This window comes from Felis catus, chromosome F1, assembly GCF_018350175.1.
Source record: "Felis catus isolate Fca126 chromosome F1, F.catus_Fca126_mat1.0, whole genome shotgun sequence".
NCBI lineage: Eukaryota > Metazoa > Chordata > Mammalia > Carnivora > Felidae > Felis > Felis catus.
The window spans coordinates 6,302,345-6,329,494 of record NC_058384.1 but is presented as its reverse complement, the minus strand read 5'-3'; the positions used below and the strand labels follow the sequence as shown (position 1 = coordinate 6,329,494).

At 45.1% G+C, this 27,150-nt stretch overlaps 2 protein-coding genes across 16 annotated transcripts in view; one reads left to right on the top strand and one right to left on the bottom strand.

Annotated features, from left to right (window-relative positions):
* Nucleotides 1-424, top strand: part of SDCCAG8 (SHH signaling and ciliogenesis regulator SDCCAG8) — a 246,891-nt gene extending 246,467 nt beyond the window's left edge. For all 8 annotated transcript variants that reach the window (XM_023247420.2, XM_045049307.1, XM_023247417.2 and 5 more), the window contains one exon: nt 89-424. In XM_023247420.2, coding sequence (XP_023103188.2) covers nt 89-137 — 49 coding nt within the window. In that variant the 3' untranslated portion in view covers nt 138-424. The remainder of the gene's footprint in view (nt 1-88) is intronic.
* A 1,617-nt stretch (nt 425-2,041) lies between these two features.
* AKT3 (AKT serine/threonine kinase 3) overlaps nt 2,042-27,150 on the bottom strand; it is a 306,832-nt gene continuing 281,723 nt past the window's right edge. For all 8 annotated transcript variants that reach the window (XM_023247426.2, XM_023247427.2, XM_045049318.1 and 5 more), the window contains 2 exons: nt 12,697-12,799; nt 2,042-5,592 (listed from right to left, as the gene is read on the bottom strand). In XM_023247426.2, coding sequence (XP_023103194.1) covers nt 5,507-5,592; nt 12,697-12,799 — 189 coding nt within the window. In that variant the 3' untranslated portion in view covers nt 2,042-5,506. The remainder of the gene's footprint in view (nt 5,593-12,696; nt 12,800-27,150) is intronic.

Genomic DNA, 27,150 nt, shown 5'->3' with positions numbered 1-27,150 from the left:
AGAAGAGGCACCTGCACCAGCGAGAAGACAAATCACAGTGAAGAACGTGATCTATTTAAACTTACTTTTTATTATCATTTTTTTCCAGTTACCCAGCATGCCACAATCTGATTGCTGACCTGGATGAAACAGAGTGAAATAAATGGTTTACAAAGAGATATTTACATTCATCTGATTTGTTCGTGAGATGCCACAGAGCACCACGACCTTCCCGGTGGCCGGCGCCCCGGACGGCAGCAGGCGGCCAGGTCAGCCGCGTCTACTGCCCAGCGGTGCCCGTGCGGCCAGGCCCCGCGCCGGACCAGGAGACCTCCTGCAGTTATGTTTGCAGAAATGGCTTGAAGTTAACTGTGTTCTGATAAATCTCATTTGTATCCTGTTACACATGTGAATTTCAATAAATGAACTTTTTTAAAGACCTGAATTGAAGCGTTTCCTTTTTACCTTGTAGTGATGAACGAAACACACCAAAAAGGCACATATTTTAACTAGGCCAAAGGGCATTAAGGACCAGACTTTCTTCCTGCCACTCGTGTTTCTCTCCCTCTTCATGAGCTAGACACCGTCCTTCCACTTCTTACGCTCTGAATCAACATCTCGTAAGGCTCCATCGTTTACCATCCTGCTAATCTGTGCACAGTCAGGAGACGCCAGGAAGCGCTGTTCTGTCCGCTCCGTCAACAACAAGAACAGACAAGGACGCGTCTTCGGCCTGGCGGTTTGGGTTTCTTCTTCAGTGTGCGGTTTGAGAGGAGCCTGACAATGTACTTCCTGAAGTGACACAATTGACTTGGAGTTCTATCAGATGTCTGTAAACAGATCATTGTTTTAGCTTCAAATAGTATTTCTACGATACACAGGTGAGCCCTCAAATGCTGGAAAGTAATAAAAATGGGCGCTGAAGATGCTGGGTTGTCTCTGAGGACAAGGCTACACCACAGGCTGCAGGCAGGACAGGGCCCTGACCTCAGGCCGCTCTCCCGGCTGGCAACCCAGCACCCTCGCCCTCGCCCTCAGCGTCCCCCACCCGTGCCTCTCAGGACGGATGGGGGGGGGGGTTCAGCGTTGGAGGTGGGGAAATGATACACACGCAAAGACCGTTCAAAAGTCTCTCGAGCACGGACGAGTTCAAGCCTGAAAGAGCAGAACGTCTACTCGGATCCAGTTTTCGATCTCCTCAAACGTGCTAGACATAAAGGGTGTCGCAGAAGGTATGTTAATTGTCCCTAATTCTGTGTTAGGACTACAGTAAATAAATGACACAATTCTAAAAATAGCACCTTTAAAGAATTGTAAGAGGTCGCTTTATTTTAGCCTCCTGGATGTGTGAATCCCAGTGGTTTTGAGAAGAGCACGTGGAAGCCTGCCCTCAGGTTTGGCTGTGTGACACACACACGCACGCCTGACTCACTTTGGTCCCAAAGCCGTTCCTCTACTGAGCTTAGTCCCAGAAGCCAAGCCAAGTTTCTACGATAGCAGGCGTATGAGGTAAAATCGGAAAAAGGCCCCATCCAAAATGCTTCCAGGTAATCAGACTGTGGTACAACCGCCCTACCCGCCTAGCAGCCACGACAGAGGTGGTTAACCTGCCGACACAAGCTCTCAGAAGGGAAGCGTGCGGAGCAACGCGTTCCGCGTTCTCAGGAAGACGTCACCGACGAGCGACACTCCTCAAGAGAGTTCCGGGTCCAGACCATCTGCTGTGAAGACTGTTAGGTCCTGACTGAACACATTTCCAAGGAGACCCGGTCCGTCCCTGACTTCACGGGAGACCTGCCCCGAACCCACTGCGGCGCGGTCGGCGTCTCCCCTTCGGAGGCGGCCCTTCGTCCGAGTCTGCACGACCACGCTACTGCCACGTCACTGAAGTAACAACATAATCCTGTGTGTGCGTTCGGGGCTACAAGAAACTGCTGTATTGTCCTGTCACATTTTATGTAGGGTAGGTTAATACCAGCTGGAGCTATTAAAAATCTCTTTGTTTTCCAGAAAAGATTTTCTGAGATTACAGAACCACGTCCAACAACAATAAACAGAGAAGTAGCAGATTGACATAGTGCTTTATTTAAGCTGTCTGTACGAAGGAAAATAATGTGCATCCCTATCATATACGTGTAAAAATACTAAGGATGTACAGTGTACAAAAACAGTTTCTTGTAGTTATTTCACATCCTTGTGGGTCATATACTTAAGGAAATGAACAGTTTTAGTTTTAGTATGACCAACAGTAAGAGTAATACAGTTTCTTGGGTTCATAGTTGCGTCTGCTTAAAATCCTTAACCAGATGACTAGATCTTGCGCGGATCTAATGAAAGAACTAGCAAGGTCAAGAAATGTCACAAACTATAAAGCTACAGGGAGGTAATTCAATTACCAATTTAGAGGTTTTCTTTTTATTTAAATAAATACTTTACATTTCATGCTTGCCTGTAATGCACTACCAGGAGCAAGATAAGGAAATTCTACTGTAGACAGTACAAACAGTAGCAGCAAAGTGTGTACGTTGAGGTGTGATACAGAGACCCTGCAGTTAGTAAGGGAGGCCCTTACCTTTGTACTCTAGGAGAAGCAAGGGGCCCCTGCAAGAACAGTCAGCTTTAAGAAGCCGGAAATCAGGTACGGGAAAGTGGAAAACACTGGAATAATGCTATGTGATTAGTGTAGAAAGCAAAGCTGCGAGCAACCTGCCAGAAATCCAAGCAGAAACGGCCAACTTCCTCCCAGGTGGCTGCACTGAGACAAGAGGGCAGCCTTCACGAGAGTTAGTGCGGGGCGGAGTCCACGAAGCCTGAACCGAACTCCGAGAGGACGACCCTGGGTTTCAGGCCTCGCCATCTGCCGGCGGCCCATGCCACAGCCACGGGCAGCCTCGAGGGCAGGTGCAGAAATCTCCAGAAATCTCCCTCTACACACACGTGTTACCTGTCGGTCCTCGGCGCCAGCTGATTGAGACCCGGGGGTGAGAGCGGGGGGGGGGGGGGGGGGAAGTCTGGAAACACCTCGGTGCCTCTGACGGATCTCGAGGCCGAGAGTGACTGGGCCTGGAGAGCTGGCTGGGAGGCTTGGCCAGCCCGGGGCACCGTCCACGCGGTCCTTAACCTTTAGGAAGTGTCCTTGGCCAGGGTCATGGAAATCACCTTAAGGTTTGGGGGGGGGGGAAAGCTATCGAAGTGCTTAGTGTACGGGCCCCCCCTTTTCCTCGAAAGGGACGGACGCTCCGCACAAACCTCAGCCAGCCTCAGCCGCCTCCTCTGCCTCTCCCTGTTCCTCTTGTATATAATGGATGCGAGACAACTTACAGGACATACCTCCTAGTCTACTTTCTAGTCAAAGTGAAACATTCAACATAATTCCAAGGGAAGAAAAAACAAAAAAGTGAAGCTACATGTGTCAGAAGGAATGAACTACCATTTCCTGTAACTTCCTACTCGATGCTGAGGATGAACTTCACTCAGGTAGAAATATGAAAAATTAGGATAAAACCTATGTCTGAATATGTCTTAGCTGCCTTAGTAAAATGCCCTTTAACCCCCTCAGCCCCAGTGGCCCGCCCACCGCCAGCAGTGGCGTCTCCTGTACAGACCACACTTCCAGCGTCACGAGGCTAAGACATCTGCGTATGAATATGATTCATCCTACTCAGAAAGTCACTCGCTCTTGCACACAACGCATCTCGACAGTGACAGCACGTCATGCCGCAGTCTTCCACGGGGAGCTGTCAGATCACGTGACCGATCCATCCCCACGAACGCTCCGTGGGGCCGGCTGCCAGCTTCCGCAACAGGGCCCCCGGCCCCTGGACTTCATAGGCTGCTTTGGAAAATGTCAGCTCCTAGCACCAAAGGGTTTAATCTGAAGATCATCATTAATGAAGGAGAAAGATGAGGTTTGCATACATGTCCCCTCTCAGTGAGAAATGTTGGAATTGGGGGACATGAGTATATACAGAAAAAGAAAAGTTGGAGGTGTTCTTTTTTTGTGTTGTTTTGTGTTTTCCCTGATGGCTTAATTCAGTGATAAATGTACCATGAGCGGAATAAACACACCAGGTTCTCACCCCTTACTGCCTACTTTGCAAATACTCGAGATGCGTTCCTTTTGCCAAGTCAAGTTGGTTTCTCACGGTCACGCGGGTCTCGGTTTCCTCCCCCGCGTTACGTCGCCAGGCGTCAGAGCCTTTCCATCCTCGAATGAGCAACACCGACATCCTTCTGTCTCATTAACCCCTCGGCTTGGAGAGTTGGGGATTTTTCTCACTTTCAGCACCAAGGGGTTAAATGACAGCATCTCTTCTCCCAAAGCCAAATTCTAACCAAGATGTACAATTTCAGAGCCTCGTCCGATTTTGTCACATAGGAGAAAAAGTGCATGCCTCTCATTGGCGTGTACATCCTTGCACACGGGTCCAAATAAACTGCAGTGAGTCTATTTCATGTAAGTTGGCGCTGCATTTGCTAACATGACACACAGTTTTCTTCACTAAGAAATAAATACTACTGCAATATAAACAAAATCATAAAAGGACATTCAAAGATTTAACATCCGAGAAAAAGCGAATTCACGTAGAACTCAAAGTAAAAACTTAAAACAAATAAGGCAAACACCTGTTTACCTCGGTGTACAAATTTTGGTGAAAAGCAGGGTCGTTATACCTGTCTACATTCTTCAGCCATCAGAGGTGATAAATATCAAGAAGGGAAAAAGGTTTCCAAGCACAGGGAAAAAAGAAAAATGCTCTCTGGTGCAAATGGTTTCATAGCCCCTTTAAGTGACCTGCCTCTGCTGTGCATATGCCTCCTTCCCCGGAAGGACAGTGTTCGTCTGCCGCCAGCCGCCAGTGAGGTCTGGACGTCCGGGTGGGGCGGCAGGCTTCCTCGGCAGCGTCCGACAGGGATTAAGTGTGTGTCTATCGAGCTAGCTCAACGGTTGGTCAGGCCTTCTCTCGGATGCTTCCCTACGGACTCCAGCCAGGTCTGCGTGCGAGTTCCCCACTCTGTGCACTGATCTGATAGGCTCTCCTACAACCCGCATATGCACATCACCACCCTGCCGCAATCGCTTACTCTGAATTATACGCTAAATCTTCTTAGTCTAATTAGTTTTTGATTTATCTTCTAGAAAGTTAAAAAATGTACCTAGACTCAGTGTATCTCATTTAGCCTTCACTGTTAGGGAAAAACAAAAACCAAAAGATCGAAAGATGACAACTGTGCACAAGTGAACAATGGCGGGCTCGTGACTTCCAAAGACTGTAAAATTACCTCTTAAAGTTGCTTATAGGACAGTAAGACAGTAGCAGCAGCAGCATGAGACCGTAGACGGAGATACAATTTCATGCAAAAACAAACAGGTGTGTTTGCGTACAGGTGTGTTCTCGTGGGGGTGTGCGTGGGCTGGGGTGTCTGGAGGCGCTCCTGCTTTGTAAGAGCTACGACTGGTGTGGTGTCCAGGAATCATCTTGAGGAAGAAAATCCAGGATGACCGTGAAGGAGCAGAATGAGGGCCTTATTCCCGGCCGCTGGCAGAGTAGGAGAACTGAGGGAAATGTGGCCGCCGCTCGCTGTCCACACCATCCATGCCGTCCTCGTCATCTGCGGGCAGAAAGCGGCCACTTAGCGTACGTTTACCTTTTGCAACACCATCTCTGGTCTTCTTAGTTTGAACTTCTAGCATCATGAGGATTAACAGAGGCAATGAGCTCCCAGAAACTCGGGTTTGTCAGCAAAACACAGACTAATTAAACTTAATCCCCAAACAATCTCACTTTCAAACACACGATCCACAAAGAGATAACAACATCAGATCATCTCCTTCAAGACATGACCATCTTAAGACTCAGGATGCTGTGAAAAAAATACTATTGAAGAGAAGACTTTTTTTAAATAAGAAGGAACAAGCGAGATTCGGTAGCCCTCAATTTCACGAAACCACGCATGTCAAAATTACAGGGATCAAACCCTAAGGCACCGTGTTTGTCTAGAATCCGCTACCAACTGCCTTTAAATGTGCGTATTTTTTTTCATGGTGCTTTAGGTGGGACTGCAAAATAAAGCTTCATATGGGCCCTTAATTTTACAGGACTCATTATTTACTCTACATCTCATATCTGTCTTTAGTCACCATTCCCAATTTCCCTAAAATGCAACTTTAAACCAGAGTAAAAAGAGGGTAAGATGTCAGCATCCAAACACCAGCTCCTCGGGAAACCAACAGCAGAAAGACACTCGAAGGCACGGAGGAAGCTGCTTTCACGTTAGCCGCCCTCATCTTCCCTGTCTTCCCACATTTGAAGGATCTCAAATGGTCACCCAAGCCCTTCTCATAACCGTTCTGGTGACTGAAGTCCCACCCAGCAGGGGGCTCTTCCTTGTACGTCATCATGTGTTCAGTCACCCCAGTCCACACCGTCCCCTGTGCACCTGCTCCGGGCTCTGGCCACCCTCGGGGTTCCGCGTCTGTGCAGGGGTGCCCGCAAAGCCCCTCCTGCTCTCCCCCAGTGTGCGGGGGTCACGCGCTGGCCCACAGTGAAAGCCCCAGAGGAGGCTTTCAAACACCCAACCTTTTTTGCTTCAAGCAAAATAATTCCACTTCCTCAAATACATACAGGGAGTACATTGCTGATCCCTTGGATTTTCCAGCCTCTCCAAGAGCACGTATGTCACATCATGGGAGAAATCACAGCCTGTCACACAAGGATGACTCTCTGTGCTCCTCGATGACACACATTCCTCTGGAGAGCAAACGTTTCTGCTCTTGCCTCACTGTGCTTCTTCTCAATATTCTATTCTGAATACAGAAGATTCTAGAAAGGGATCAAGTTGCTAACCATTTTCAGCCTTGAATGTAACAGAAAATATCACTGGATTAGGTGGGAATCAGTCCATGGAGAAGATCTGTGGCTTCCTGCTCCGTGTAGACCATGGACCTCCACAGGCTTCTTTCCTGCTGCTGACAGGCATATTGTCAGCATTTCTAGAAAGCCCTGTGATTTGGGGAAATCTCTGCCTCCCTATTATCAAATATTTGCTAGGCATCAAGCAAACCACACGCATCATTTAGATGAAATACCTTCCACAGTATTTTTAGCTGCACAAGAGGTGGTAGGGGCTGGGGATGGCCTGTTGAGTCACAAAGTATAAAAACTCTAGAGAAAAGGCAGCTGAAAGCTTAATGTTCAAATTCGGAGCGTTCTGCGTGAATCACATTTCCAGGCAAGAGTCTTCCCCACCAACAGCTTTGTTTGGCTGAGTGTTTTTCTGCGCCGTGAACGTGCAGATTGGCTGGACTGCCCGTGCAGAGGCTGGGCAGAGAGGGGACTGTGCTATGCTGCCCCTACACCACACGGGAGCCACACAGGAGGGGCCGGGCTTCCTTCCGAGGAGGAGCATTTACTGCTCTAGGCTGCACGTCAGCTGAGAATTAAGAGTCTTCGTTCTGTAGCTTGAATAATAATCACATTTTCGAACACGAAGAAATCTCAGTCTCACAGATGACTAGGCCAGGGCCCCACACCTTGAAATTCTCTAATGCTGATGACCCCACCATTCCCTCAGGACCGCTGCCTCCTGGGGCCAGTATCTGATCCTTCCCTGAGGAGGTGCTCGGGGGAGGCACTGGCAGCCCTCTGATCTGCACAGGTGGGGGGCTGTGGAGGGAGGGGACAGCAGCCTGCCCGAGCCAGAGCCCGCAATAACACACCGTCCGCGAACAGGTTTCTGCTCTGAAAGCTGGCTCGCAGGGAACCATGCTGACCACACACAGGACCCACACTAAAAACACGAGACCTGTCTGGTACAAGAAAGCAGAGGTCAACTCCCCAGTCCGCATCAGAATCTCCAGTCCGAGGAACAATCCATCGCCCAATTTTCTTAGTGTTTAACAACTATAATTATATGGCATTACAAGCTACTAGATCTCAAAGAAATCCTCTTTTCCTGTATAAGGGAAGGCAGAGGACCATTCATGGGTAGAATGCAAGAGGACACATTCCCAAATCTGTTCAATTAACACCAGTGAGAGCAATCTGGCACATGACCACAGCTGTTTGCAGGGAAGGAACGTTTTGTCTAACTGCTGATTTGTTCTAAAAAGTAACTCCATTCTGCCTCATAAAAGCAAGGTGGCAAGTGGGGAGACAACTGTCACATATCACGGAGGCTTTGGGAACAAAACCTCTGCGTGTTAGCCGCTGGACGGCCACGGCCATCCCAGCACCACCACTCAGAGCTGCAAGAAAAGATCAAGTGAGATGTAATCAAGCTTGGGGTTTCACCAGATCTCCTTTGATTTGGCCTCCTACGAGAATCCAGGATGCACCCGGGGGACATCCAGGTAAAGACTGGCTGCTGTGGCCCTCCCTCCACCAGGTGCCCCCTGGCCTCAGCTGGCCCTCACTCCCTCTGCAGGGTCAGGAAACCAGACGCCCAGTCAGACGCAGGACTCTGCTGGACTCAGGTTTCTGGGTTCCGATACCTGAAACAGCCACACGTTCACAGGTCGATTCTGAGGTCCACCTTGGAAGGTACTACAGTGTGTGGGCCTCCTGCTGACCCCGGTCTCACACTAGAAACACACTTTATACCCTTTCAATCAGCGAGTCACTGGGCGGATACAGCGTTCCCCACGTCTAAAATGACACAGATGCTGTTAGTGACAAAATGCTCTGTCACGACATTCCGTTCTGCTGACCAAGAAGCTGAGACGCCGGGTTCAGATTATATTCTAGAAACTGTGCTGGGTCCCCCTCATTTTCTACGTTCTAGAAATCAAGCCACAGAGGGTGTGTTAACGACACGCTCTCAGCACGACCAGTGCCATGTGAGTCTGGAGTGTGGAGTGAGGCTGCAAGTTGAATCCTGGAGACATCTGGGCCTTGACTGCCAGGGCTTCGAAATCAAGTCAGTATGAAGAAAGGACTGATGGCCAGGGCAGCACCTGCCACAGAGCCTGAGGTTTAACTTACTCGTAGTCCTGGATTCGGGAGCTGGTCTGTAGGGTCCCTTCCACTCCCTGCATCATATTTTGGCCTCCCAAAGTCCTCCCAGATTCATGCCCACTCTTCTGCTGGGCATTTACTGTACTGGGCCTGTCACCACGCTCCAAGCATGCATCACAGGACACAGAACACTACAGACCGTTTTGTGTGGCACTTCAATAAAATCAAAGCTACGGCCATTCAAAGCTGCACAACTCAGGTGCTTTTCCCAAAAAGATGGCTTCTCAGGCACACAGCAGGGGAAAGTCGGGGCCCGGGGACATTGGCCAGCCCTGCATCCCCTTTCCCAGAGGGCGGAGTGACCCGCCCCTTTCCAGGGATGGGGTGGCAGAGTCAGGACGTGAACAGGAGCACCCCCAACCCCAGTCTCTCCTCATCCTTTACGGTTCCCTTTGCCTTGCGTTTCAGGCTCACCAGGCTCATCCTTGCTGGGACTGGACTCCCACCTTTGGAAGCAAAATATGTCCTCGTGGCTTTGCGTTTACAGACTGTCCCTATTTCTGTGACTTCCAAGACCACATACCTAGTTGTCTTAAAAGAGTCCACAAATTCCAAAGCTCTCTTTACCAGAGAAAACGGTCTCGAAGAGGTGGTGGCTGACACAGAGACACGTTGGGACCTCACCTTCTAGGTTGCTGTGGGTATGACGTGGGGCGGCGAGAAGAAGCACAAAATCCTGGGCGCAGGTGGAGGCCATCAGTATGATCCAGTATGATCTCTGGAAAGAGCTGGCCACCTTCCGGCCGGGAGCCTACCCTGCCTCCCACCATAATGCTTATTCATCATTTAGTTCCCTACTATGACGGCATCATTATCAATGAGTTTCTTTACGTTTGTGATTGATTTATATATTTGGGTGCTTTCACGTTTGGAGCATAAATGTTTACAACTGTTAGGTTTTCTTGGCGGACAGACCACATAATTATGATATAATGCCCTTCTTCATCTCTTGTTACAGTCTTTATTTTAAAATCTAGATTGTCTGATATAAGTATGGCTACTCCAGCTTTCTTTTGGCGACCATTAGCACGATAGATGGTTCTCCATCCCCTTATTTTCAGGTGTCTTTAGATCTAAAATGGGTCTCCTGTAAACAGCACAGAGATGGATCTTGTTTTCTTATCCTATGTCTTTTGATTGGAACTAGTTTAGCCCATTGACGCTTAGAGTGAAAGATATGAATTTATTGCCATTATGTTGCCTGTAGACTTCATTCATTTAATATATGTTTACTGAGCACTGACACTGGGCCAAGTGCCCAGCTAGCAGCTGAGGCCAGCAGTGAATAAGAAACCAGGTCGTTCTTCTCAGGGTTACTGCTTTCTAGTTGGACATACAGACAGTAAACAAAGGAATAAACACATTAACTGGAAGACCATCAGCAATTGTCAACGTACAGCATCAAGGGGGGCAGGAGACGGTGTCCAAAATGCTGCACCATTCTTTAGATGGGAGGTTGAAGAAGGCTCTCTGACAAAGTGACCTTTAAGCTGCGATGTGAGGACGAGTAAGAGCTGTTCATGCACACGTCGAGGGAAAGAGCACCACAGGCAGGACAACGCTTAGCACACCAGTGCTGAGGCACGGTAAAACACAGTGAGGCACGGCGTGCTCCAGGGCTGGCTGAACGCAGGGACGGGGGACAAGATGGAGCAGCAGAAGGCCGGGATCAGACAGGCCTGTGGGAGCCAGTGGGGTCAGTCGGATTTAGAGTACAGATTTAGGGAGCCACCAGAGGGTTGTGGGCAAGGGCAGGATGTGGTCTGATCACAGGTGACAGCATATCCAAATGATGAGGCCTAGCAAATGCTCTATGGCGGAAAGTGCTCACGGGCCCACCCACCACCTCACTGGTGCTGCCCAGCATTTCAGACGAGTGGATTGCCTGCCACGGTCCACTCTGGGGCCAGCGGAATCGGTGCCACGGCCTGTGCCCACCATTCTGCTCACGCGGGTCCTGAGCTACCTGCCCACGACTGCACAGGGTGTCCAGCATGGTCTTCAACTCTTACCATTGTAAGATCAAGACAGAATGGAAGCCCGTCGTCCCACTGGGGATATACCCTGAGAAGCACTTCAACATACTAATCTTTCACAACTTGGCCTGGGCCCCGGCAAGGCTGCTGACACTGACTGAGGGACTCGGGCAGCTCAATTTCTCTTTGGGTTGCAATTTCTTCCCTTATAAAATTAAAGTTAAGAGGTTCTTAACTTGCAGCAAATCTTAAGAAAGAAAAGCACACTTATGCGTATCATACGTAATTATATTTTTCACTTCAGGGTGTGTTCACAGCCCCTTGTCGTCAGGCCCCGGGCCCGGGGCTGGAAACCCCAGACCATCAGGTGGCCACGTCCGCCGCTGGAAGAACACCGCGCCTCAACCTTCCCGCTCGCGGACCCTCACTGTGAACAAGCACTTCCGCTACCCTGCCTTTGGCAAAGGAAAGGGGGGGGGGAAGAACAGTGGGAAGGGACCTAAAGGGAAGAGAAGGAGAGAAAACTACCACAAAGGGATTGTGAGCCAAGAGACGTGTGACTGGAAGAAATCTGGCTTTTCAAGCCTGCCCCTCACACTCAATTTTATCCTCGATGCTGAGCTAATGACGACAGACACACAGTCCTTTGTCGGCATGAGAGTGTCTTGTCTGGAAGTTTTATCTGGTACCTTTCTTTCCTTGAAAGCCCACGTGTTTGGGATATTGATCGAAGAGTGTGCACATACTAGTGTCTGCGGAATGATCTTACGTGGTGCACGAATGTTCAGTTTTAACACACGTGTAATTCACTTTACATGTATCAAAAAGTTACTAGCAAACAAAATTATGTCTTTACAGATATTAGTGCTTAAGACAAAGCTAAATAAAAACAGGGTGATTCCATTTAGAGTAATTTAGAACTATTAAGAATGCAGGAAACCAGAATTAGCGCGATTCTGAGGGTGGTCTGGGAGTGAGCCGTCGGGGACGCACAGCAGGGTCTACCTCAGGATCCTCTCAGCGGATGGCAAGAGTGCGTTAGAATAGTAAGCAAGGGCTAAGTCGTCTATAATTTAGTCTGTAATTCTCAGGCTGCAATTTTTCTTTATGTAATTTTTCTGGCTCCCCAAAACGTTTCTCTCAGCTACTGTCTTTGGTATTTCCACTTCAGAACTCCATGTTCTTTTATGAGAGAAACAGAAAGAATGCACTCAAGCAGGGAAGGGACAGAGAGAGAGAGAGAGAGAGAGAGAGAGAGAGAGAGAGAGAAAGGAATCCCAAGCAGGCTCCTCACTGTCAGTACAAAGCCCAATGCGGGGCTCGAACTCAGGAACTGCGAGATCATGACCTGAGCTAAAATCAAGAGTTGGAGCCCCAGGGACTCCACATTCTTAAGTGGAATGGAGTAAGTCACTGTGGAATTTGATCTTGAAAATATCCGATAAGAAAATATCAGGGGCCCCTGGGTGACTGAGCTGGTTAAGCATCCAACTTCAGCTCGGGTCATGATCTCACGGTTCATGGATTCGAGCCCCATGTAGGGCTCTGTGCTGACAGCTCAGCCTAGATCCTGCTTCAGATTCTGTATCTCCCTCTCTGTCTGCCCCTCCCCTGCTCACACACTGTCTCTCTCAAAAATAAACATTAAAAAAAATTTTTTTTTTCAAAAAGTGGCTGTTTTCTTCAATTATAGTCAAACATTTTCAACTATTAGGTTTACTTACATTTTTCAGGTGGTGTTATTGTAATAGTCTGAGCTGTAAATTCTTCATCAAAATATCTGGTATCTGTCTCAGATGTTACTTGAGGCTTAAAAGGAGGTACAAGCTGCAAGAAGAAAGAACAAGACTCCTGTTAACAGATTGCAATTTAGGAAAATTAATTTCTAGGATAAAATTAGGGAGCAAATAATGAAGTGAACAGTGCCAGAGAGACCACACTCTGAGTCACTGTGTACGGGAGACGTGGAGTTCGGCTTCCCAGTCAACAGTCGGGAGCACAGAACAGGAGGTACTTGGTTGTTCTGTATAAAATTGGAGGGATTGTGTGAAATAGAACACGTGAACACCAAAGAACAGGGTGCAAAGAGGATACTGAAAAGTCCTAGTTTCTCCCCCGGTAACAAACATGCACACAAACCAGACAGATGTAAAGCCCCGTAACAAAATGCAGGCTCTACCCAGTGCAGCAGAAGCACGACCTGCCCTGGGTTCTCTCCCTGGCGCCTGGCCCACCAGGCTGTGTCATTAAGAACACAACCTAGTGACAGTTATTCCAGGTCACCGGGTGCTGCCCCTGTACTTGGCACAGAACGACACCTGCTTACTTCAGATGGGCGTTACCTCCTGCCCCTGCCCTGGGACGGGGGTCTTGGGAGCCCCTGAAGTTAGGTGCAAACGTTGCGTCCCTAGGTTGCATCAGATCCTTGTTGGGGAGAGTGACCCAAGAGAGGGTCAAGAGTGATCACTCTAGGAACTGACAGAGCTGGAATCTTCTGCCTCAGACCTGCAGCAGGTGTGGCACTGGGGAAGCCTGGGGCTGCTGAAGGTCACAGAAGCCACAGAAGCCCGAACCTCTGTGACCTCCACTGGCTGGGGTGTGACTCCTGCTTGTCAGGGCTCTGGCCTCGAAGGAGAGTCTACAGATTTCTTGTTCACACAGGGAGTCCCGACCCAGGACCTGGAGTCAGAGTACACGCTCTCACGAATACCATTCAGAATACGAGATACTGCTTTTATTGTTTTTATTTTTTTAAGGTTTATTTTTATTTATTTTGAGAGCGAGAGAGAGAGACGGAGGGGGGGGGGGAGGGAATGGGGAAGGGGCAGAGAATCCAAAGCAGGCTCTGCCCCCATCAGTGCAGAGCCGGATGTGGGGCTCAAACTCACAAACCTCAAGATCATGACCTGAGTCAAAGTCAGACGCTTACCCGACTGAGCCACCCAGGCACCCCAGGAGACACTGCTTTTATAATAAAATTCCCGTGTGTACAGAAAAACAGGAAACAAGAGTGATAGAAATCAATATGTTTTATACAAATTTTACGAAACACACAACTGGCTTTAACTCAGTGCATTTTCCCACTCTTACTGTCATCAAATTTATGTTAAATAGTCAGGCAAAAATCTTTAAATTATTCTCTAGACAGACTATGTTTTAAAACACCAGGGGCTGAGCAGAATTAAAAGCACATTTTCAGAATGATGGACCACACCTGTTTATGGCCCATGTAACAGAGCATTTTTAATCTCTTTTCTTCTTATCATTCCTTCTCTTTGCCCCCAGTGCACAGCCCCGGTTATTAGCAAGCACTTTTGGGGGGACGGACCTAATCCAGGTTCCACTCGTCACTGGCAGTGGCTTCGGAACAGCAGCCTGGTTTTCCTCCCACAGCCTTGATCTCATCTGGGCCAAGCTCCTCTGTCACATGCACCCTGCTCTGTGATGCTCCCCAGGCCACGCGAGCACTCGCTCCACTGACGGAAGTCTTCCCTCTTCCTCTCAGACTCAAGGGCGTTCTTACACACACGGGAACAGCAAAGGTGATCGGGATCAGAGAACTTGGGGCTTTCCTCTTTGAAGAAGGAGGGTCACTGCCTCTACCCACAGACAACTGGAGACTGGGGCTCTGGTTGGGTCACCATTTTACAAATGCTCAAAAAATGGTTCCTCCACGTCCTTCCAAGCAAAAATTCGCCACAAGGAACTCTTCTTGGCAGAGGTGGCTTTCTGGGCATGTGCCGTCGGCTTTGCTAACCTCTGCCCACCCTTCCCAGCGGCCCCCTCTGGGGGCAAAGATTGAGCTGCCAGTTGGGGGAAAAGCTGCCAGCCTTTCAGGTGAGAGCCAGAATGGTCACTCAAACGAGATCGGAAAACAGTTTTCAAAGGTCACGGGAGGCTTAAGCTCGTCTCTGCTCAGATGTCCCAATGCTACAAAGGCTTACCTGGCCTCCTCTCCCAGGTGGCCGCCCGCCCGTCCCCTTCTATCCTCACACTGCTTCATTTTCCTCCAAATGGTGTTTCAGCATCTGACTCAATACACCTACGCACACACATGCAAAACAGACTTACATTTGTTTACCGTCACTGCCATTCCACCTTCTCCCAACAAAACAGAAGCTCCGTGAGGGTGAGGGCTGACTGACACACAATAAACTGTACGTATCAGGAGTGTACGAAGTGACACGTTTTGACACGTGTACTCACCCAAGAAACTATGACCAAAATCAAGATGGAGAAACGTTTGTTTTCTCACGAGCCCGTTGTGAGCTCTCTCTCCCTCCTCCATCCCTGCAGGCAATGACTGACACGCTTTCTGCCATGATTGATTTGTTTGTATTTTCAGGACTTGTATGTAAATGGAATCGTATAGCATGTATCCTTTCTCTGATTTTTTTCAGTTAGCACCATTATTTTGACGTCCATCTATGTGACTTCATGTGTCAACAGCTCATCCGCTGCATGGCTGGGTGACGTTCCGTCATACAGGTGTACCGCCATCTGTTTACCCATCACCTGTCAGTGGACATCTGGGTTGCTTCCAGTTTGGGGCTATTACAGATAAAGCTGCTAGGACTCTTGAGGTCCAAGTCTTTGTACAGAGATGAGATTTCATTCATTTTGGACAAATACCAAAGAGTGGAATGGCTGGGTCACATGCTAGATGTACATTTAACTGTTTAAGAAACTGCCAAACTGTTTTCGCAAAGCGGTCGCTTCATGTTATGTTACTATCACCAGTGGATCAAAGTTCCACTATGTTCTTGTCAGTACTGGTTTGGTTGGTCTCTTCAGTAAAAGACATTTGGATGTGTGGTGGTCCTTCACTATGGTTTTAATGTATTTATTTCCCTAATGAATAATCGTATTTTTCATGAATTTGTAACTTCTTTGGTGAAGCGTCTGTTTAATATTTGCCCCACTCCCCTTTTTGTCATGAAATGCAGAGTTGTTTTTTTTTTACACACAATCTGCGTGTATGTCTTTAATCAGATTTACGATTTGCATATATTCTTCCAGTTTGTGACTTTTCCTGTCATTCTCTTAACAGTACCTCCTGAAGAACACACATTCCTAATGATGCTGATTTGTCAGTTTTTCTTTGTGGATCACACACCACTCTCATCTACGAAGTCTCTGTGTAACTTAACACTGCAAAGGTTTTCTCCTGTATATTCTTCTAGAAGGCTCTACCTTTAGGACTATGATCTGTTTTGAGTTAATTTTGTATATGCTGCAAATTATTTTTTAAAAAAGTATGTATGTGCATTTTACCATCACAATTTGTTGGACTGAGTGATCTTTGCACGTCTATTCCAGGTCAATTAACCAGTTATGCATGGGTCTAGATTTCTAGATTCTCTGTGGGCAAATAAAGATGTTATCTGTCCAGAACAAACTGTCCTGATTCCTGTAACTTAGTAAGTCTTGAAGCTGGGCAATGTAAGCTTTCCAACTTTCTTTTTTGTCAAAATTGTTCTGGCTATTCTAAGTCTTTGGCATTCCAGATGAATTTTAGAATCAACCTAACAATTTCTACAAAACAGCTTGCTAGCATATTGATTAGGATTGTGTTGAATTCATGTATTAATTTTGAGAGAACTATCATCTTAAAAATACTGAGTCTTCTAAATCATGAATGAATTAGATGTCTCCCCTGCTGTATGTTGCCTTTAATTTCCTTACAATATTTTTTAGTTTGCAGTATGATGGGCTTTCATCTTTGTCAGAAGTATCCCTAAGTACTTCATATTTCTGTTGCAGTCATAAGTGACATTAATTTCCATTTTGGATTGTCCATTGCTGCTGTATACATTTAGTTATTTTTGTATTCTGCGATCTTTTGTATATTTAGCTTGTATCAAACAACTAATGAGTTAAACTTTAGTAGTTTTTTTATAGATTCCATCTGATTTTCTATATAGGTAATAGTGTTGTCCCTGAATAAGACAGACTTACTTCTCTCTTTCCAATCTGAATGCATTTTATTTCTTTTTCTTTACTTCTTTACCTGCCCTGGCCAGAAACTCCAGTACAATGTTGAACAGAGTGAACATTTTCACTTTGTGAAAACCACTCAGTCTTTCTCCACTAGGATATTAGTGATAAGTTTTCCTTAGATGTCCTTTATGAGGGCAGAGAAGTTTCCAGTTCCTGGTTTACTGGGAGCATTTTTGTTGGTTTGCTTTGTGTTTAAATCAGATGGATGTTGGATCTTCTCGAATGTTTTTTTTCCTGCATCCAGTGAGATAACCATGTGTCTTTCTTAATTATTGTTAATATGGTAAATTTTAGTAGTTGGTTTTTAAATATTAAACCAACTCTGTATTTCTAGTATAAATCCCATTTGGTGATGATGTGCTATTCTTGTATGTATTGCTGGATTTGATTTGCTAAAATTACATTAAGTATTTTTATATATAATTTCATTAAGGAAATTGTCCTATAGCTTTCTTTTTTTGTATTACCTTTGCCTGCATTTGGTATCAGATTAAGCTAAACTACTAGAATGAACTGGGAAACACTGCCTTATTGCTCCAGAGAATTGAAGATTTGCGTAGAATTGATACTATTCCTCATGTAAATGTTTGGGAGAATTCACTGGTGAAACCAAATGGTTTGGGAGTCTTTTGTGGGAAGAATTTTAACTACAAATGTAATTTCTTTAACAGGTACAAGGCTATTCATGATATCTATTTCTTCTTGGTAATTTGTGTCTTTCAAGGGATTTGTCCATTTCAGCAAAACTGTTGATTTTATGGACATGAAGATTTTCATACTATTTCCTGTTATCCATTTAATACCCATAAAGTCTATAGTGAAGCCACCCCTCTCATTCATGATATTCATAACTTGTCTTCCTGCTTTTCTGTTCACTTTGGTTAGAAATTTATCAATTTTGTTAATCTTCTCAAAGAACCACTTTTCCTTTCATTGATTTTATTTTTATTTTTTTGTTTTGTTTTATTTCACTGACTGCTGCCCCAATCTTTATAATTTCCTTTCTTCTGTGTAATGGAGTTTAATTTGTTCTTTTTTTCTAGTTTCTTAAGGTGGAAGATAAGGTCACTGATCTTGGACCTTTCTTCCTTTCAAATGTAGTCCTTCAGTGCTACAAATTTCCCTTGAGGTATTATGTTAGCTATCCCACAGCAGAACAAGCTTTGTTTTCATTTTTAGTCCGTTCAAAATCCTTTCTAATTTCCCTTTTGATTTCTTTGTTTGACCCACAGATTATTGAAAATTGTGCTGAGTTTCCAAATCCTTGAGGATTTTCCACGTATCTGTTTTGATTTGTTTTTATTCTCTTTTCATGCTTTAAAACTATTTGAATCCTTTAAGATTTATAGAGTTGTTCTGCTCAATGGCAAATGATCTATGTGATCTTGAAGAGAATGAATAAATATTGTTCTGTTGTTGGATGGGGTTCTGTGTCAGTTAGATTAAGTTGGTGGATGGGATTGCTAAACTCTTTCACAACCTAACGATTTTCTCTCTGCTGCTTGTATCAATTATTTGAAAACAGGCATTGACATGCCCAACTATAATGTGGATTTACTTGTTTTTTCTTTCAGTTCTATTAATTTTTGTTTTATGTATTTTAAGTTTTGTTATTAGATGCAAAAATAATTAAGGTTTTTTACATCCTCTTGATGAACTGATCCCTATACTATGATGAAACAATCCTCCTCATCTCTGATACCATTGACTTGAAATCTTCTTCATAGGATACTGATACAGCCACTCTAGTTCTTCATTAGTATAAGCATGGTACATGGTTTCCCATCCTTTTATCTTTATCTATTTGTAATTTACATTTAGATGGGTTTCTTGTAGGCAGCATATAGGTGATTCTTGCTTTTTGTCCAATCTGACAATCTCTTTTAATTGTGGCATTTAGATCATCTGCCCTCAGCGTGACTACTGACATGGCTGAGATTAAATCTACCATCTTGCTAGTTGTTTCATACTTGTCTCATCTGGGACTTGGTTTTGCAGTGATGCCACACCCCCAGTTCCTAGAACAGCGCTTGCCACTTAGTGGCACGAGTAAACGAACACATCATTCAATCTTGGGGCTGGAGGGAGCTGTCAGAGAGCATGCAGTCTACCCTCGTAGAAACGAGGAGATCGAAGCACACTTAGTAAAATGACTTGCTGAAGATGGCACAAGTAACAACCAGAGCAGCAAACCCTCCGTCTCCCGATCCCAAGCTCTCTCTACTGCGGCGCCTGGAGAGACACGGCATGAAAACGCCTTTGCCTTTGACTGCTTCTCTGGACGTCAGTCAAAGTCAAGACATTCGTTCTGGGAGCGTATTTCCTCCCCTCAACTCACACACAGTAGCAGAAGAGGACCCAGTAAAATAGAAACATCCACACAGGGAAGCGAGAACCCTATAGGGAAAGGGATGAGAGAGAACATGCAAAGAACCACCACAGGCCCCAACAGAGGTGCTACCACGCAAATCTGGGGACACCAAGCCACGGTTTCCTCAGAGCCCCAGGGCAGATGTTCACTCTAAACCACTGAACACATTTCAAATATTTAATTCTTCTGGGCTGAATTGTGCCCCCTCCCCCACATCCAGATGTTGGGAGTCCTAATCCCCAGGGACCGTGCTGGGAGAGATGGCCTTTCAAGAGATGACTCCATTAGAACAAGGTGTCAGTGTGGGCCTTAGTCCAACCTGACAGGTGTCCTTGTAGGAAGAGGAAATGTGGACACGCGCACAGACTCCAGAGGCACGCACAGGAAGAGGAAAGACCACGTGAGGATGAGCAGGTAAGGTGGCCATTCACAAGCCAAGGAAAGAGGCTTCAGAAGAAAGCAACCAACCCTGCCAGTCTCCTGATCTTGGACGTCCAGCCCCCAGAACTTCAGGAAAACCAATTTCCATGAAGTCACCCAGTCCATGGTACTTTGTCATAGCAGTCCTAGCAGATGACCACATCCCATTTTATTTTTGCCTTTAAACCAGTATCATCTTAATTTTCCCTCCCCCACTCAGGACATAGTTCTCAAAACACTCCTGTGTCAACTGCAAACTCTTGTTTAGGAACGCCAAAGTACAGGCCAAGTCCAGAAACACTCAACTCTACACCTCAGCTACCTACTTGATGGATGGCTGCAATGTCATGAACTGCAAACTTGACCTATTTTCCCAGCAAACGTGATAAACCTAGGACATATCTTTCTTTGAAAGCTAGTCTGTTTTCAGGATACGTAGTTCCGGACAATGTAAACACGAAGATCGCAGTGCTGGCTTCTGGACTTTGCTTCCAGTTCACTGCAAAGGCATCATCAGGGTGCATTTACTTGTCCAGCCTCAAGACCACAGAGAGGCAGCAATGCTGCAGCCCCTAACTACTCCCACGCTACTCCTCTACCAGAGTTACAAGTTACCAAGTCATGCTATCAACTGCAATGTTTCTAAAGCACTGTGTAGGTTTGCGGCATAAATGAAAGAACAGAGAGAAAACATGTCCCTGAACTTATTATAATAAGTCACAGTCCCCACTCCTGGTGTGGCTGGAATGACAGACAGCAGGGGAGTACAGACACCACGGTCTCTTAGGGTCAGTGTCCTCTACCCTTCCCCAGCAACCAATCAATTGTTACCATCCGCTTTCTGTGTTCTTCCTTCTGTCTTCAGTGTAGGCGCTCTAAAATACAAAGCAGGGCTTCAAACTTGCAGGAAAAATGGATACAGTGACTAGGGAACCCTAATTGTCATCCTATTTGAACACTATGGTTATGTCCACCACTCTGATGTGGATCAAAAAAGACTATGAACACAGACACTAGCAACAAAAACTGACAACACTTTGGGGCACCTGAGAGACTCAGTCGGTTGGGCATCTGGCTCTTGGTTTTGGCTAAGGCCAGGATCTCACAGTTTGGGGGATCAGGCCCCACATCGGGCTCTACACTGACAGCACAGAGCCTGCTTGGGATTCTCTCTCTCCCTCTCTCCCTAACCCTCTCCCACTGAGGCATGTGCTCTCTTTCTCAAAATAAATAAATAAATAAACATTAAAAAAAAAAAAACAGAAAGTGGAGGACAATTTTTTAAAAAAATGCTAACACTACTGGATGCTTAGATATGCCACAGACAATAATCTAAGGCTTTAATTCTATCTCTTTAAAACAATTCAAGAGAGTAACTAAGCTTAGGTAGGTTTATTTAATCTCTGTTGTCCTAAAAAACTGGTTTTATGCTGTGTGTGTATGTGAATGTGCACACACCCAGGAGAAGTGGGAATATGGAAAAGAGGAATTTATTTCTAACAAAACTAATACATCTTTGGCAAACGTTACTTAACTACGTCATCTGCTAAGCTTTACAATACCAACGAACGTTTCTTGACAGGTGACCAGAAACTCAAATAACTCATTAAATAATGAGAAGACAGAGTTGGAGATGGGCACAGCAGCTTCAAGTGGGGAGAGTGAAAGACGGGGAACCCCACGTTCTGCGTCTAGTGCGCCCACATCTCCGGCTGACTCCCGAACCGCGCTTGCACAGGGCAGACTCCAAGCTCCCCAGGGAAGTCTAAATAAGCCAACCTAAAATTCTGACGCTCCCTGTGGAGGACACAGACGTTGCCGTTTCAGTTCGGCCATGACAAACTGCCTACAAATACAAAAACTCAAAATTCTTTGCTGTAATCTAACAGGATTCAGAGGCACTACTGTGTGTCAGTCACAGTGTCCAGGACATAGTCCAGACTGACGCCACGTCAAAAGAAACAGGGGAAGACGACACACCCACCACAAAGAGACAATCAGGGAGACGGATGTGAACAAGGCCTGGACTCTGTTGGCAGATGTGAATTTTCAAGCAGATTTTACAGCTATGCTCAATGATAAAATATGTTCCTAATGAATAAAGAGATGGAGAAGTGGAAAGTATTAAAAAAATGGAATCAAATGGAAAATCTAAAACAGAAAAATATGACCTCTGAAATAAGAAATTCACTGTGCGGGCTTAGAGCAACTTAAAGATTTGAGGAAGGTCGGTAACCTGGAAGATTTATCAATAGAAATTATTCAGTCTGCAGAGCACAGGAAGAAATTAGAAAAAAATGAACACAATTTCAAAGACCAATGGGATAATGTCAAAGGGTGAAATGTATGTGTAATTGGAATTATAAAAGGAGAGGAGACAATAAGACAAAATATATATTTCTAGGAATAATGGCTAAAATTCTTCCACTGTTAGTGAAAGGTTCAGAAAGCTCAGAGAACTCCACGTAGAATAAATATAAAGGAACCTTCACCTACACACATTATCATCTGAAATCCGAAGTCTGTCAGTCAGGGTTCGAGCAGAGAAACAGAAACACGTGTGTGTGTGTGTGTGTGTGTGTGTGTGTGTGTGTGTGTGTGTGTCCATGAGAGAGAGAGAAAGACTGAGGGAGAAAGAGAAGGACAGAGAGGGACAGAGGAAGAAGAGGGAGGACGAGAAGGAAGGAGGATGGGCCAGAGGGAGAGAGCTGGTCATGCAGTCAGTCTCTGTGAGGCTGTTGTCTTCACACTCAAGGACATGTGGAGCTTGGCATCCGTAGGGCAGTGGGTGGGAGGGGAGGACGCGTGTAAAGCAGGCAGAAGAACACAGCGAAACCCAGAAGCAGGAACTGGAGCCCACAGGACAGACTGAAACCCACACCACTTCTTACTGTCTCTGACCTTGGCACAGATGTCCCACGCAAGCTGGGGACCTGCAATGGCAACACACACGCTGGCCCGGCAGCGGGAAAGCTAACCGGTTTGCAGGGGAACAGGGAACAGAGGCAGGCGAGGTGAGCAAACAGACCAGCAACAACTTTAGGAGCTACAAGTCCCTGCTGCGTCACTTCTGCCCCCCACACCCCGAATCTCACAGGAGAGTCTCATACGACAAAAGGAATTCTGGAAAATGTAGCTTGGCCTAGTCAGACTGATTTGTTCTAAAGCCATCACACAAACGAAAATACCTTGCAAGCAGCCGGTGAGATGTGACACATAATTTACAAGGGAACAGGTAACTGAATAAGCACTCACAAAACTACCAACTCACAATTTTATATCCAGTGAAAATATCCTGAGTGTGAAGGCAAAATAAACACATCATCAGATAAAAGAAAACAAATTCCTTGCCAGCCAACTTGCACTACAAGAAATGGGGGAAGTTCCTTCGGCTGAGGGGGAATGTACCAGAAAGGAACCTGGGCCTCCAAGGAGGAATGAAGAGATACGGGCACTCACTCTGCATTTAAGACGATGGTGACCATGACCGCGAGTACACCGACACCCGCTCACGTGTACACATTACAGGTGAATCACAGCTCAGTAAAACAAATTACTTTCTAATTTTAAAAGAAGAATGAAGAGCATTTGAAGTGGTAAACATGTAAAAAAAAAAGAAAATACTAAAGTTCTAACTTCGCAACTGGACGGAGATGAAGGGTAATGTTCAAGAGGGAACACGGACGTTTCCTGAAGGAACCAGAGAGTTACAATCGATATGGAAAATCTGCACGGGCCCTTCCAGAAGAGGTCTTACTTCATGCAGGCCTCGCTCTGCTCCTCACACTAAGTACCATATAAATTACTCATTTAAACAGCTGCCATTTCACTGAAATGAGTATCAAAGAGGTGATCAAAACAAACTATCAAGTACTTAAGTTACACTCTAAAAAGCAAGTTTTCCCTTCTTTTCTGTAGGAAACCTCTGGAAAGTCAGTACAAATGTAATAAGTAGGAGGCAGATCAAAATGAAGATCTGAGTAAAATCAAAATGAGCCACAGATTCCAGATCAATCTTCCCTGAAAACCTCTTGGTCGTCACTTCACCACTCTGTATCAGTATTTTCCCTTTATGAAGAATAAAACCTCAGCAGTCCGCATGAACTCCTGGAGTCTCCTGCCTCAGCTGCTGGCCGGGGCCCCTGCCCTGCCCGCAGTGAGGCTTCCCTCCGTGCCCTCCCCTCCCCTCCCCACACAAGGCACGCCTCTCCTCAGGGGCCTACCGTGGGCCGCACACATTCTCACTCAAAGAGGCCAGGCCTCCCGCGGTAAAGGCAGGGCCCGCAGGCAGGCACCACCACCCTGGCTTCAGGACCAAACATCTACGAACACCTCTGCTTCCGCGGTATTCCCACTTCTTCCCGTGACTGTCACCACGCAGCTGCCCCGCCTCTTCCGTGAAGACTAACCCCGCCGGCGAGGCTTCGCAGATCTTGCTTTTTTCTTGTATCTTACTTGCCCCTGTATTTATTAATCTCACACCTCACAATGTACCCACTGTACGTCTTACTGTCGGTACACACACTCACTTTTCTCTACACAGCTCCACCTTCAGGGCCCTGGCTGCATTCTCTCCCCAGGTACATAAGCAAAACAAAAGCGAAAAAACAGATCTAACCCATTCTGTGGGCGGTTTTCCATTTAGCTCTTGCACCCTCTTTACTCCTCCATTTTCTTGAGTAGGACCGCGCTTGGCGCTTCCGTTTCTTTCCCTTCCACCCGACTTACAAAATTGAAAAAGAACTATCTTGAGCATAAAGGAAAGAATATAAAATGACAACCAGATGCAACACATGTTGACATTGTGTCAAATGTACTTTCAGACTTTTGTATTTTTAAGACCTAAAACACAGACACAGCTCAAGACCTATTGCTTTCCCCTCACTAATACCCATTTTTAATTCCCCCCAATTACAATTATGTTCGATTCACGCAAATATTGTGGTGGAGCTCCTTTGTGTCATTTGCATGCAAATTCCTATACTTTTCTCCCAATTATGTCGCAGATACAATTTTCTTTAGTTCGTTTTCAGTTTTTGTAATAATGGTATCATTCCCTAGGCATCTTATATGACTTGACTTTTTATGTTTATATATTTTTGACTATCAATATTGAATGCTGAATAAGCCCAATTTATTCATTTTTTATTCAGTACAGTATTCCACTATAAGAACAGGACAAACTTTAATTATTACATATTCCACCATTAAAGATCTATTAAGTTATTTTGTCCTTTAAAAGTCACATATCTCTTATTTCTTTTTCTTATTATGTTGGTTAGAATCTATAATAAAAACTGCCTAGAATGTGATATTGGTGGATACCTTTTTCTTACGTTTAAAGAAAATATTTATAATATTCAAACATTAAGTATAATGTTTGTAGAAAAAAAAATTTTTAACATTTATTTTGAGAGAGAGAGCACGTGTGCTTGAGCAGGGCTCAATCTCCCCAACTGTGAGATCATGACCTGAGCCGAAATCAAGAGTCAGATGCTTAACCGACTGAGCCACGCAGGTGCCCTAACTATAGAAAAATTTTTGATAAAAACTTAAAGAAGGTTCATGTTATTTCTATGTTACTAAAAGTGTTTTAAATATATTTTTAAAAACCATGAGTATGTTCTACTTTCATTTTATGACAAGTTTTTCTATAAAGTTTGAGATGGTCATGTGGATTTCTCCCTTAATCTCTAAATGTGGTGAATAACATTATTTTTTTCTAATATAATCACATTTCTAGAACAAATCTAACACGGACATCAGAACATACATATTATTTGCATTGTTGGAAATAATTGCTCAGTAGTTTATTTAGAATATTTATATCCCTGTCCATAAATAGCTTATTATTTTTCTTTCTTGTAATAGTTTTATCAGGGTTTGGGATCAAAGTTACAAAATAAGTTTGAGAAGCATATAACCTCCTCCCCTCTCTTCCTTCAGAACAGATTGTATAAAATTTTTCTAATGATAGGGATTATCTTATCTTTGAATGTTTGATGGAGATTACCTGAAAAATTCATCTGGGTTTGTACTGTGTTTTTTATTGGGGTAAAAACACTGGAGTTGGAGAAGTGACAGACTGTAAGCTAATTTAACAATTAGGTATTTTCACACTTTCTTGAGTGAGTCAGCTGGTAATTTTAAGCTTGCCTGAAATTATCCATAAACTCTCTTTTTAAAAAACAGGATAGGGGTGCCTGGGTGGCTCAGTCAGTTAAGTGTCCAGTTCTCAGTTTTGGCTCAGGTCATGATCTCAAGGTTCATGGAATCAAGACCTGCGTGGGGCTCCGTGCTGTTGCGCGGATTCTCTTTCTTCCTTTCTGCCCCTCCCCTCCTCACGCATATGCACGTACTTTCTCTCTCTCAAAATAATAAACTTAAAATATATATACACACTTAAACTTAAAAAAAAAAATATATATATATACACACACACATTCATGGTAGTTCTATTACATTTTCATTGCAATATATTTCTGTATCTCATTTTCATTCCTAATATTTTTTATTAATTTTGAGCTCTGTCTGCTTTACTAGTCTTATATATAACTGCATTTCCTGATGTTTTCAATTGTTTCTATTTATTCATTTGTACTTCTACATTTACTGTGTGCTTCTACTTACTTTCACCATGATGATTCTGTTGCTGAATTTCTTTCCCTCATTTGGAAGCTTAGCTAATTAATTTCTGATCTTTCTATTTTACTTGCCCACTCCCACCCCAGTACAAGTATGATTGCCTTTCACAAATTTCACTGTCCTTCTAACTCCAATATTTTCTGATTTTCAATGTAACTACTTCTTAGTCCGTGAATTATATTAAAGTTCATTTTAAGAGTTTCAAATATTTGAAGTTTAGAGAAGTATTTCTTTGCTGGTTACTCCTAATTTTACTGATCACAGAATATGGTCTGAGTTATATATAGTTCCTTTGTTTCCCACTGAGGTTTGATTTAGTGCCTCAAAAGAAATGCATGTTCTAAACTACAGACCAATAGGGGCACCTGGGGGGCTCAGTTGGCTGAGCAACCGACTTCGGCTCAGGTCATGATCTCCTGGTTCATGAGTTCGAGCCCCACAGTCGGGCTCTGTGCTGACAGCTCAGAGCATGGAGCCTGCTTCGGATTCTGTGTGTGTGTGTGTCTCTCTCTCCACCACCCTCCCCCACTCATACTCTCTTTCAAAAATAAACATTAAAAAGATTAAAATAAATAAACTACAGACCGATATCCCCATTATCACTGATGCAAAAATCCTCAACAAAATAGAAGAAAATAAATGCAGCGGCATATTCCAAGGCCTGCACTCGTGACCACCGTCCTAAGGATTGCACCGAATCTGCAACGTCGCTGTGACTAGAACTGCCATCTCAATAGTAAGT